General features: G+C 39.1%; 1 protein-coding gene across 1 annotated transcript in view; it reads right to left on the bottom strand.

The window, feature by feature from the left end:
• Positions 1 to 11,776, bottom strand: part of stum (stum, mechanosensory transduction mediator homolog) — a 30,968-nt gene extending 19,192 nt beyond the window's left edge. Inside the window, exons 1-2 of the mRNA XM_021324752.2 lie at positions 11,511 to 11,776; positions 10,789 to 11,028 (exon numbers count right to left, since the gene is read on the bottom strand). Coding sequence (XP_021180427.1) covers positions 10,789 to 10,999 — 211 coding nt within the window. The 5' untranslated portion in view covers positions 11,000 to 11,028; positions 11,511 to 11,776. The remainder of the gene's footprint in view (positions 1 to 10,788; positions 11,029 to 11,510) is intronic.
• Positions 11,777 to 13,994: the final 2,218 nt, after the last annotated feature.

The following is a 13,994-nucleotide window of genomic DNA, read 5'->3' as shown; positions in this document are numbered from 1 at the left end:
CCGATTTCAAGCACACGTCACGTATGGCTACAACTGATAAAAATGTTTCACAAATCATTCTGAGAACTTAACCTGATCTGTCCACAGAAGCAACAATTGTTTTCTTCCAATTGAACAAACAATAATTGGTCTGGTAAGGCCAGCTTCTACCCTTCTTACACAAGCACATGGTTCTGATTACAAGAAGAAAAAAAAATGAAGTGCAGGGAGACTGAGGGGATGCTCTGGAGAAAATGAGTGACTTCAGCACTAAAATGTCCCATCCCTACCAACTCCCCCATACACTCAAACACACAGCCTATGGATACCTTTCCATGATATTGGAAACTATACATGCTAACCTTTGTAAAATAGATCACACCGAATCTGAACCTTTAACCTCCCAGATCGGTCAGTCACGTTTCACATTAGCTGAGCTCCCCTCAGATGTCCCTATTAATTATAAATAAGTAGAACTCAAGTTCATAAGTACAGTAGAACTGAAATTTGCTTTTTATTTTTTTCTTTAAAATGTCCTAATTAGGCTCCTACGTGCAAATTAACGTTTAGCTAACAATAGCAAGAGCATATAGCCTTTTTTTCTCCTCTAGGAGCTGATGGGAACTGATTGATATGCGCAGGTGGGTTCCTGTTGAACAGCATTTCCCCTGTGTTGCAACGCCTAGTATAGCACCTGTTAGCCTGAAAATAAACACTCTCAAATTCTCCAGGAAGAATCAAATGTTCGTTCAATAGACACCCATGAGTACTTGCCTATTGATGCCTCTAGATTCAATTCACAACCAAAAGAAAAAAAAAGGTGTAATTATCAGTTCATAAGCACTTGTTGATTCTGAGCAGGGTTTGTCAGGTATTAATGTGTTGTTAATAACCATGTTATTTCTGTCCTCAGGCAGCTGAACGAGAATTAAATTAATCACGAAGACCTCAGCTGCATAAAATCTACCGACAACAGAGAAACACTGAGACTGTTACTGTTTGAATTTCTGAGAAATCTGATATTCGCTGATATTTCCCATTATGTTTCAGAAAGTAATCTGGTTATCATTTTTTTCCATTTCATTAATATTCTATTAAACTTTCATTATCTGAATAGATTATTGAATCTATTTGCAAAGAATGTTGGTTATTATTTAATTATCTAGAAAATAGCAGCAATACACAGATATAGATTTTCCAGACAATGTTTATTGAAAGTAAGGAATAGACCTCCTGTGAAATAAATAACCACGACAGCAATGCCTTTTTCCAATGTTGGTCACAATTTTTTTTTCATATCCTTGCAGCTTAGGCAAAGACTATTTTGTTGCCACACCATGTAGGGGCAGAACTGCTCTAGGGAAAGGATGGTATTCTTCCTGATGGAAATATGACTTCATTAGATTAAAACTATGAACCAGAGCATCTGCTTTTGTTAACAAAGAGGGCAGGCTAGGACACTTATAAAGAGACAAAAATAACAAGGCGTGGAGCAAAAGAGTAAAGCGCGGAGGCAAACAGGAAAACAACATCATTAGTCACAACGATAAAAAAAGTCAATAAAAATAAGAAAACATACATCTAAGTAGCTTTTTTTAATTCAGGATTCTTATCTGCTGCAGTCTTTCTGTATGCATATCTGCATGTTCTTGTATGGATATGCACATAGAAGAGGGAGAAGGCTAAAAAACAGAGCATTGACATGCTACCCATGGTAGCATGATACTTCAGATCAGTTAGTCAAGTTCAAGGTGGTGTAAACCTGACTACAGGGAAGTATTATATATCATCATCTCCTGTACTAGATTTTATTTATAGTTAACCTAACAGAGAACAAACATTATATTTATAAGGGCATAATACTAGAAGTAATATTACGCACTACTTTGCCAAACTCCAGCCTGTATTGCATGTAGCTGAAAGCAGATTTTACACACACTGTATAAAAAGACTCAACCCTTTTACTCACAGTCTGATACTAAATAGGATTGAAATTTTCTGTTTTTGGTCAGATAGGGTAACACAAGTATTTTACACTTTTTTTAATGCCAAAATAATGAGGGACAAACTTTCTGTAAAACTCAGAATTTTACATACACTAAGATTTTTATGCCTTTAAATAATTTGGCAGGTCTGGATAATGAAATTATAGCCATGTTGTAGGCTTCTGATATAACAACTTACAGCATTTGAGTTAATTGAATCCATTTGAAAGCAACACCTCAAACACACTGCTTCCTTTTCTGGCAGAATTGAAAAAAAAAAACCCTCAAAAGAAAACAGGTAAGATATCAGGAAAATCATTGTTGACTCCAACAGGTCTTGAATACCATTTCTAGATATCTGAAAGAGGCAAATTCATCTGTTCAAATATTTCTATAGAAGTGTAAACACCAGCCATCACACTGTTTATTAAAATTAATGGGTTCTGTGTTTTAAAGAGGAATGTGTTCTTGCTTGAAATTTGCATCTTGCAAATGACCTTGAAAGCTTGCTGTCAGCACATACTCATCTTAACTTGTCAGAATAAATTAGAAAGGGGTATAATAAATCAAAATATAAAAAATTTCATATGAACCATTTCATAATTTATATATGTATTTAGTAATTCATTTATTTATATTTCAGCAACAACAAATAAATAAAAACTAATAGGGAAAAACAAACCTCAAACAGCAGAGTGGGAAACCAGACCTTAAAAAGGTCTATTATTTGTTTAAATTGCCAAAAGTCAAGTGAAATATATTTTTGTAATACTACCTATTCAGTATATCAAAGGGGTGGTGCTGCCAGCTACGGTGCAGGTGAGTGCAGCAAGTTATATTTTGCTTGAGGTGTTTTTAGACAAAAAATATGACTAAATATGGAATCAGTCCATTCTAAAATTACCTGCTTTTAAATTCAGAACCAGGCATCTGACTATCCACAGGAACAATACAGCTGCTAGTGAAGGCCTGTGGTTTTATTATTGGCTAAAAAAAGCATCACAACAAGAGACAGCAAACAAGGCTATCAAATGTTTGTTTTCTCCTCACTTGCCTTTCAGGGCAGCACAAAAAAAAAATACTATAAAATATTTTAATCTACAATTGTTTTTAAATTGCACACAGCTTCTAAAGACGTGAGCAAAAGGTTATTTGGTCAGACTTTGAAAATATGTCTGTAGTTTTTTTCTTTACTTGCCTTTCAGGGCTTCCGTAGGCCCACTCAACGGGATCGAAGCCATTAACCCCAAGAGCAAAATGAAAATCCATAGCACAGTTTGCAAATCTATGCAGGGACAAAAAAAATTTTTTTTTTTTTTCATTTTTGAATACACATCCTGTGGTCTGATGAAACTAATATTGAAGAATTTGCCCTTAATGACCATTGTTACATTTACAGGAAAAAGTGAGAAAGTTGCAGGCATGAGAACTACATTCCAATAGCGATTTACAGCAGTGGCAGCATCAGCTTGTACGCATGAAAATCTATGTTCAAGCAGGTGGCTGCCAAACCTGGCTCGTTTACAACTGTCTGGTTGAATTGTAAGAAACCTGTGGAAGCATACCCGAAATGTTTGAACCAAATCATACAGTTTAAAGAAAACACTAAATACTTAAGACACGTTTGCATTTTAATGAAGTAAAAGTAAAAATTTCCTCATTGTTCTTGAATTTAGCCAAGAGAATTAATTTGGTAATCATATCTAATCTATTGCCAGAAAGGTTGAGTCCAATTAAATATAAGGGAAAATAAGGTTTTAGTGTCTTTTTATCGGGTTTAAATATCTGGTTTCAGCTGCAGGTCTTCACACCAAGGGATTTGCTGTGATTTACACCTTGACACAGCTCTTTATTCACATCCCACATAATCAATTTACTTCAAGCAGTAGGCTTTAGATACCTTTAAACGTTTTGTTTTGTAGGTTTCAGTGACCTTGCAATTGCAGGCTGTCCCCCCCATGCAGGTGCTTCTTCTGAGATGTGTCCTGATTTGTTACGCCGTGTTGCACGAACGCCTGCAGGGCAGGTGGCACGCGCCTCCGGTTATCGCCCAAACTCAATCACACTTTTCCGTTTTATTGTATTCTGGCCGCGGTTTGCACAGAACGAGACGCTGTTTTCAGTCAAAGTCAATTAGAGCCGAGCGGCCATGACACACTGACGCGCACAAGGGGCGCGCGCGATTTTAGTCACGGTTGTCATGGCAACCAGCCGCAGCCATTCAACGAAATGTCAAAGCATTCAGGCGACACATACGCGCGCGCGCACACACACACACACACAAGCGCGCGAGCTCAGACACAGCGAGGTGAACTGCCGCCTTGATGCTTTCTGAAGGCATCTAGGACACAGTCTGCTGCCAATGTTCATGTCAAAAAGTCACTTTCAGAGAAATCATTTTTCTGTTAAATCAGATTATTAGTCAGATTGTATTTCGAGTCAAGAAAAAGTGGATTAAAACAGGATAACTCCCCAGTAAGCAACAAACACATCATTAGTTTTTGTAAATTTCAGATCAAGCACTGTGGAGACATCAGTTTAATTATTTCTGCTACTAAAAAAAGTAATTTTGTTTTCAATTTTCCCATACAGTGTTTTTAGAGAATAATCACCTCTTCTCCCCCCCCCCCCCCTGCATATTCTGTTTTTTTTACATTGAATTTCTTCTTGTTTATAGGTGAATTCTTTTGGGTTTTATGCAATAAATTCAGTGTGCACAATTTTCTTATATTAGTGTTACTCCAGCTCGGCGAGCTTTGTTCCAAACAAAAATGTGGACCAACACATAAGTGAGGACGAGGCCACCTGCTGAGACTGTGCATTCATTTGTTTGTGTGTCATTAGCCACCAGATGTTGCTACGTTGCGTTGCACAAAACATAGACGCCCAACAAAGTGAAGGATGAAGGACCGGTAGTTTAAAGTAAAAGGTGGAAACAAAAGAAAACACAACGTTATCTTAGAAAACGATGTCTATCGGATACCTGTTTGCACCAAAAAGTACAGGTACAAAGTGAAACAATCTGATGGACTTAATTAATTGCTGTGTTATACCAAGCGATTCAGACTGACTGGAGTCCATCTACACACTACAGATAAGTTACAATGGATTTATTTTTATAATGTATTGTTATACTGTCAGTAAAACCTGTCATGAACAGGAGTCTAGAATGCATCAAAATACATTTTTGCCACAGTTTGATCTCAAATATTAAAAGCATGCCAGATATATATATATATATATATATATAATTTTATTTTATTGCACAGGGCCAGTCATATTATGACGTTTAATTTTTTTTTCTTTTTCCAGGTCCTCCCAAAATGCTAAGAGAAACATTGAACAATGTGTTAAGATAAGCTAAGTTGTCATTTCAAAACTTCAATTTTCTGACTTTTTTTATATTCTTGATGTCATTTGTATCTTCAATTCCATAAATGTTTGCTTTGCAGCTCAATAATTGCAAGGCACAATAAATAACACAAAGGGGCATTTCACAAAAGTATAATGACAAGCGATAAAATGTAGGATTTATTTGATAGTCCATGGGTGAGTGTGAACTGAGCATGGAACAGCACAAGAATAAATACTGTTCATATAGAAGAAAAAATACAGTACAAAGAGTGGATAATGTGTGTGTATAAACGAACATGGTTACTATACCAACAAAATGTAAAGATGGGTAACTTTTCAACAAGGTTTAGATCCAGAAAGAAAAATGTAGAGCAATTAAAGTAACCACCGAGTGCTTAAACAGACTGATTAAGTTGGGGTTATTTAAGAATTTGGCTCATGTTTACTCAGCAATCCTTATCCACTGGGGGTTTAACAGTGCACACATTTATATTGAGAATTTTCAGTTTGGTCATTTCCGTTTGGCACGCAAAATCATTCAATTGCATTACCGCCACCAAGTGGTAAGGAGTGTAAAACAGCTTCATCAGGGCTTGAAGATTCGTACCCATAAATTTGTGATCCGTACTCAGAAATTGATACTTGTACTGTTGCAAAGTTGTAACTCTGTAACTTGTATTCATAATTTCTAAACTAGCCTAGCCTAGAAACGGATGTCTACCCAAGTAGGGATAAATAAAACAGTGATGAATTCTCAAAGAAATCAGAGTATAAGTTCATGGAAAGATTGCATAAAAGTGTTTGGTTTGTTAAAAAAAAAAAAAAAAAACAGACAAGACTAATGACAGGTTCCTTGTTAGATGGTGATGGAAAGCCAGCTAATCTGGACTAACAGCCTGATAAAGTGCCGTTTCCTCCAAGATGTGTCAAGGTTTAATGCCTTGATAATGACAAATCATGAGTCCGCTACAGTAATGTTGTCCACACTTGACCTGATGTATCCATCCACAGGGAGGATATTATTGCCTGTAATGACACCGCTGACATTTCTTTTTCACCCACATTATTGACATTTCTTGCTGCAGTGCATTAACACCTCGCAAAGTCAGGTAGTGTTTTTATACACCTAACACATTTCCTAGGTGTGAAAAGGATCTCTCGCTGCTTTTCTGTGTGTTTTCTTACAGGTGTTTCACAGAGATAAGATATGAACTATTCAGGAACTTTGACACAGCATCCTAAAACAAGGTTAGTGTCCTAAATTTTGCACATTCAAAGTACTATCTGGAGTATTCCGAAAATTAGCTTTTGTCAACCACAATAAAACAAGAAATTAAAAACGTGATTTTTAATAGAGGTTGTAGGAGCCATGTATTATGTTTCTTCTTCACATGGTGTATGGTTGCTGTGGTGATGCGTAGAGTGTGTGTCATGTGACACATTTGGTGAATGGATCTGATTGCTTTAAAAGAGGCGTGCTTACCTGTACTGGGATTTGACAGGAGAAAGGGGCACGGAGTAGCTGTATTTTTTTGTTGACCATTTTGCCTTGCTTCGATAAATTACAGATCACATTACACCATATTGACATGTTTCCAACTTAATGTAATCAACACTGAAAGCTGCTGTTTCAATAAACCGTTCAAGAAATAATCTGCGACTCAGTGCGCTTCTCTTCTCAAGCGACTCCAGTGCGTCAGACAGACAGGACCCTACCTTTCCCTCTCAAGCGACTAGGCTGTTTTTTCTTTGGAGTCGCAACAGAGGTCATGCACTTCCTCCAAGCACAAGTTCAACATGTCCCCTGTAGGTACATGGCATTCATGATGTGGAGTGCATGACAAGTTTGATGAGTGATATTATTATTTCTTTAGAATCTGAACCTAAATTTTAAACTGAGTGAAAAATTTTCTTGTAACAGTAAACATTCTGTTTGAGAACAAAGTGGCTGCAGTAAACCGAGAGTTGCTTAAGGATGCACTTAAGCAACTTCACGTGGAACAAAGTGTGATGTGACTCATAGCCACGTTGCCATACGCTCATTGATTTTGTTAGAGATTATGAGATTACAGAGACTGGACTGCAAAGTTGGTTACCATGGAAATTACAGATAAACAGACTCTGGAGACCAGAGCCTGACATACTTAGATTGGACAGAATGACTGTTTAGGGGAAGGTGTGTCAGCTTGGACATGTCTGCATTGTGGCGTTATCTTCTTCACCAATGTGATGAACAGAACACTGATATTGTGTTGTGCACGCCCCTGAATGGGTGTACACGTACACAGTGGGTCCTATTTGATGTCTGTGTGGGAGAGTAAACGGGACTCTCTCTCTCTGGCACCTGTTGCGTTTATGTGTGTGAGAGTCCTGTACTGAAGCTGTAAACATCCCTCTGCCTTTTAGATTAAATATGGTACAATATAGTTACGGTTTGGGGTTCGGAGACTAAGTCTTGAATTTTACACTGACAGGATTAGAAATATATGCGAACAAGGGCAGCTTTGATGTCATTTTGGGCATATTAAAAACATGTGCATGTTTGGATGAACCAAACTGCAATCAATGCGGGATCAAGAAACAAATCTAGTAATTGTCACAGACTTTAGCTCATAAAACATGATAAATGAACATAAAGTGGTTCATGTGGGAATAAGAGAATGTAGCTCGTACTGTGTAAGTATTTAACAATAAACATACAATAAATAAGTTATTTATTGTATGTGTGTGTGTGTGTGTGTGTGTGTGTGTGTTCTTGTACATGTAGCTGAGTGAGACATTTGTTTTTACTATTAAAGTGAGGACTTTGATGTAAATGAAGACCTTTTTTCAGTCCTTACTTTATTCTGGGCTAGGGGTTAGTTTTAGTACTAAGATGTTGAAAGGTTTAGGTCAGGGTTAAGTATTTAGGGTTAGGGTAAGGCCATAGAAAGGCTTCCAAATGAATGACACTTTGCACTTTAAACAAGGATGTGTGTGTGTGTGTGTGTGTGTGTGTGTCTATTAAAGAACTTACAAACCAAAGCATGAAAGGTTTGGGTATCAGGTCTCACATAAACTTTCTGCTATGAGTTACTCGACTGAGTGTATTTGTTGCCAATGGACAGCTTTATACATTTTATTGTAGACCGAAAAGGTCAACAAGATCATACATGTCAAGTTTACTAAACCAGACAAATGACCATAAAATCTACAGGTCTATGATCATAACCACACGGTCTATGGCCTTAATGTTCAAATAGAAAGGAGTGTGTCTAGAGCAGTTTTATCGCGTGTGATGGTAGATTATCGTTTTTTTCTCTATGTGATTGGTCCAAATCGCGATAAAAATGCCCCAAGTAATAAAAATTGCGAAAATTTTACACTATGCTGGGCACCTCCAGCGATTCGCGAGTCCAGCGAGAGCAGTCACATGACGAAAACACAGCCGTGACATCAGTGTACTCAAACATCCTCGAGTGTGTGTCCAGAACCACTACTTCACGCATTGTTAAAGGTATACTATGCAACCGGGGTTGATTTTCCAGCGAGGCTCCCCCCAGAGGGCGAAAGTAAAAGTGCACTGTCGTAAAGATGCTCAGCTGTTCTGGTTTCTCCGTCAAGCCAGGCGCGGTTGTTTTGAGCTTAGCAGACAGGCGAACGCAACGAAAAGTGGAAAAAACGTCAGTACAAACAATGACTAACACAATGAAGGTATGAACATCAAGCTTCCCGCAGCGCTAACTTGGCGAGGCCGCCGCCGCGGCCGCCTCGCCGCGGCCGCGTCTCGCCAACATAAAAAAAATAAAAATAATAATAATAAAACTCGATATGCTTGCATGTTTATTTGACGTTAACATGCGGTTCTTTGTTGTTGCTTTCGCGCGTGCATATAGTGAATGGCAGGGCAAAAACACAGTTCTCGCCGTAAAGCGAGACTTCTGTATGTGCGGGCCGTGAGCTCTTGCAATTGCAAGTACGGTATTTCCCCCACAGACCCCCAGGGCGGCCGAGAAAACCTTTATTCGACCTGAAATGACTCATTTAATCATCCAAAACGGTATGGAACACATTCATTAACTGAAGAATGTTGCATAGTATGCCTTTAAGCACTCTGAAAGGATCGTTAAAAAGTCATTACAATGGTCTATTGTACTGCAGCCAATTGTAAGAATGGCTTTGGATCGGGGAAAGGAATTTTTAATTATCCGATGGACCCGGTTTTGCATCAAATTTGGATCCAGAAAGGCTGGGTAAAGCTACCCCTGTTAAATCCCTATCCCTGCCATGCTGGACACTAGCGTCATCATCATCATCATCGCTACTACTCCACTCTCCATTGCCCTCAGTGTTGTCCCGGAATTCACGCCTAACTATCGTCTCAAAAGCATGTGGCTGGACACGGCACTCTTCGTTGTTAACATCCAATTGGCTAGCTTCGTATTCGTCCTCGTTTAAGGTTAAAAACTCCATCACAAAGGTGAATAAATATTGACTTGCTATGTAAAATGACTACTTCCTGATTTTTTGTGTGACTAAACTGACGTCACGGCATTCTGCAGCGCCTCCTTGTGGCTAAGACAGTGGGTCACGTGACTGAATGAGAAATTTAGCGTCATTTGCTATCTTAGTGATATATTTTATGCTATAAAAACAAAACGGTGGAATTTTTTTCACTTGTGATGTATTCAATTTTGTACATACTATCAAACGAGAAACTATAAGTATGTGGTTTTCTATTTGAACTTTAAAGCTCCAGTAGGTAAAAATATATTTCACACATTTTTACCCACTGCAGCTTTAGTAAAAATGCATTTTTGTACACATTTGAGTAAAACTGTCACTATATCCTGACAGCAAAAAATAAGACGGACAATCTGTGAAAAAAAAATCAAGCTCTTCTTGCTCTTCCCAGTGGTCCTACTGCCATTTGCAGAAATACACTGCTCTGAAACAACCAATCAGAGCCAGGAGGAGTGTCACTGCAATGCTCCTATACACGCTGCTCCCACCCCTCCCATGCACATCTGTACCGTCGTTCAAGCTGTGTGGAGAAATGGCGGAGAAACAACCTAATGTTACAAGAAAACTGCCAATTTCTCGAAGAACAATGACGAAAAACAAGCTAAAATGAAAGAATTGGACCAAGCCAGAAATTAAACGAGGGTAAACATCAGAGCAGTACGGCTGGCTCCAGTGTGGGGGAGGCGCTGAGGAAAGCAGACCTGTAAGGTCTGCTTGAGTAACCACACAGTCTATGTGTATTCGTACATGGTTTGTGGATGCAACCACATAGAGGGAGGACCTAACCGTACAGTCTATGGGCGTAACTCCTGTGCAACACATAAACAATGACATCACATGCATGACCACTTTCTTTTGGTTATTTCAGTGGCAAACAATGAAAATCACAAAATTTAGCTTTGGGTTTCCCCTCTTGCAACAGCAATTACAGATTGAGCTAAGACAGAAAGAGTGATTTTAAACTCACCAAGCCCAGGTATGAAGGTGTTTAGGAAAAGACAAATGACAGCCACAGGGAAAGGCATCGTGGGTATTGCAGCCCGCAGAGGTCCCTTCTTCTCCCGAACCTCCACCACCACTCCTCCACCAGCTGAGGGGGCCCCAGCCATGGTTTTAGCCCCTAAACTGTCCTCCGTTTTGATGCGCCCCTGCCCTGTTACTCCTTCTTTCTGAGCCATCTGTCTTCTCTTCTTTCTCCCTCTGTCACCTGGATGCAAAAATTTTAAGTAACTGTGCTAACTTTAAAACAGCAGCTTGGCAAATCTGTGACAAAATTCAGCCAATGTCTAAAAACTCATCATTGACAAGAATCAACTACAATTTCAGCAGCTAATGTCAACAGCTGTCTTTTCAGTGCAACGTAAATTAAAGCGTAAATGGGCTGGCTAAAAGTAGTTAGGATATAAAGTAGAAAGAAAAATCATGAATTTCTGAAGTATGTTTCTCTTTCAGTCAACTTGAAAAATGTGCAGACAATTATTTCTGCCTTACAGGTTTTCATGGGTAAACAAGATGTCTCTTAAATTCATATATATCCTCTGGATGAGGTGCTGAAATTCCTTTTAAAAAGTGACTTATTGTTTCAGTCGGGGGTTCTAAAAGTCTTTATGCAGGCAAGGATTTTGCTTTGATATCATAAAAATATTCCCCGTTTAAGCCACTAGCTGTTCTCAAAAATAGAGATGCTACCTCTTCATCAGAGGTCAGCAATATCTCTGAGCTGAGTCCTTGCACAAAATCTTCTTGCAGGATGCTGATCTGAGATAACTCCTCCTCAAATTGTTGGAATGCTTTTAGAAAAAAAAAAATCCAGTTAGACGTGCAAGTCCTTAAGGCAATTTCTTTGTCTGTTTGTTTGTTTCTTTCCTTAAAATCCTTCTGTCTTATCCATGCACACCCCTCGACAGAGAAGGAAACATGAACACAGCGCTGATTATTTTACTACATCTCCCTCTCTCCCGTCTCTCCTCTCCCTCTGCTCCTCCCATGTCTTCCCTCAATTTAAAGCAACAGCACACCTCTCCATTGTTTCACAGCAATAGGGTCACATTCAACAAGCTGTTACGTGGGGCCGGTCGATTGAAGTTAATGCACTTTTTGCTTTATGTTTTGTGCAGCTTCATGTTAAAATATTTAAATGCTGTTCGTCTATTAAAACATTCACAGGAGGCTTTCCAGAAATGAGTCGGAGATAATGGAGGGATAGCAGATACAAATGCTCTCAGGCTGAAAACAGCTCAATGCATACATATATATATATATATATATATATATATATATATATATATATATATATATATAATGCTCAATATGAAACCCGTTCAGAATCAAAATCAGATTTATCTATGCTCTCAAGCACTAACACCATACGGACACTAAGTATAAATAGATCAACTTTAAAGGAAATAAAAATAAAAGGAACATACATGTATCTGTATGCAAAGCCATTTTTGCAATATGTAATGCATAAAATCCTGTAAAACTGGCGATCCTCTCTGGAGACATAATTGTTGCAGTCTGGATCTGTGCTATTTCTTTGGATGAACCAAAATGCAATGAGAGTGCCGAACAATCACAGGTCAGACACATTTTGTGAGAGAACAGTCAGCTAAATGTACCATGCAAGTCAAGAACACAATCTCCATACCAGACCGGTTGAGGCCTGAGTTAACAACGGCCCCTATTGATGCTGGTGAGAGGACAAGAGACGGCAGGGCATCCAGGACAAAGGATGCAGGGGTGGAGCTAGACGGTTGAAGGCTAAGGGAGCGGCCCACATAAAAATATAAAGCACTCAGCTCGAAGCTCACTCACGTTAGATTGTTTTTAAAAGCTTTGTGAATTGGTGCCCTGTTGTTATAGATATATAAAGCAGATAGTGAATAAAACACTGCTAAAATCATGTGGCCAAAGAGCCACATGTGTCTCTGGAGCCGCAGGTTACAGACCTCTGTCTTAGTCCCCACCCCAAAAAAAAATAAAAAAATAAAAAAATAAATAAAGATTTGGCTCTGCAACTGAAAAGATGACACAAAAAAAATATGAATTGGTGAAAGACGAAGAGAGGACCAATGTCAATATCTCAGTAATTATTCATGCCTCCACTCTCCTGCATGTAAGACATACGTCTCCGTCTTTTCACCCCGTCTCCTTGTAGCTCCTTGTAACTCTATATCCGACTTTTCATGCCCCCCCCCCACACTTTTTCACCTCCTTGCCTGTCATCCTAAGCTCTGTTTTAACAGAAGTAGCAAAGAGAGTGGAAATCGTCTCAGCCCTGGAATTAGTCTCAGGCTTTGTATTAGCGTCCCCGTCCGTCTCATCATCTTCATCTCCTTCCCCCCTCTCTCATCTCTGTTTGGTTTCTAAGCAACGGGGAAGCCTTAGGTAATTATAAAGAAGATATCGATCTCGAGTTTTTGGTTCGTTTTCCCTCTCTCTCTCTCTCTCTCATCCCTCCCTATAATTTCTCTTTGATGACCACTCTTAATTTTGGTTAATCGTTCTAAGAGGAGGCTTATGTTTTTTCAGCACACGGCTCTAAACTATCTGGACCCAACCTCAGTTCAATGCCTGTTATTATGATAGTGTCTCGTTAAAAGTCATACAATAATTGTTACATTGAGGCTCTAATCGTAACATTTTAGAAACTGAGATGTGACCACAGTGATTTACTGTGTAATTACCCTGCAAGCATCATAACGAGCTGTTAACTGAGTCCATCCGCGTGTGTCTGCTCCTGTCATCTCTTTTGACTTCCTCCGTTTACTGCTGGGAAACACACACAGACACGGAACCCACCCCCCACCCTGCCTCTCTCCGGTTCACACAAGACCTAATTTATGTTGATCCCATCTGTCAGGAAAAGCTGACATCACATGCCGGTTATTTTTACATGTGTACGCCGCATGTGCGCACACTTTTCTTTTTCGCTTTTCGTCTGCATCTTGTGGTCTGACTCACTGTTTTTTGCCTCCTTCATTCCTCCTTGTTGCCCATAACGCCACACGAGCTCCCCTACTCAAGTGTAATGCAGCAGATTGGTTTTCTTTCTTTGCTTCTAATGAACAAGCATTCTTTTCTTATTCTTTTATTGTGAGGCATAATGCTGCAATCACCTCGTTTCACCGTGGTGATGGAGCGCTCAGCGGGGTGTGCAATTGTCTGCCACAC

The sequence above is a fragment of the Fundulus heteroclitus genome, chromosome 15 (assembly GCF_011125445.2).
Source record: "Fundulus heteroclitus isolate FHET01 chromosome 15, MU-UCD_Fhet_4.1, whole genome shotgun sequence".
Taxonomy (NCBI): domain Eukaryota; kingdom Metazoa; phylum Chordata; class Actinopteri; order Cyprinodontiformes; family Fundulidae; genus Fundulus; species Fundulus heteroclitus.
Note: the sequence above shows the minus strand (reverse complement) of the source record. Positions and strands in the feature narration are given on the sequence as shown.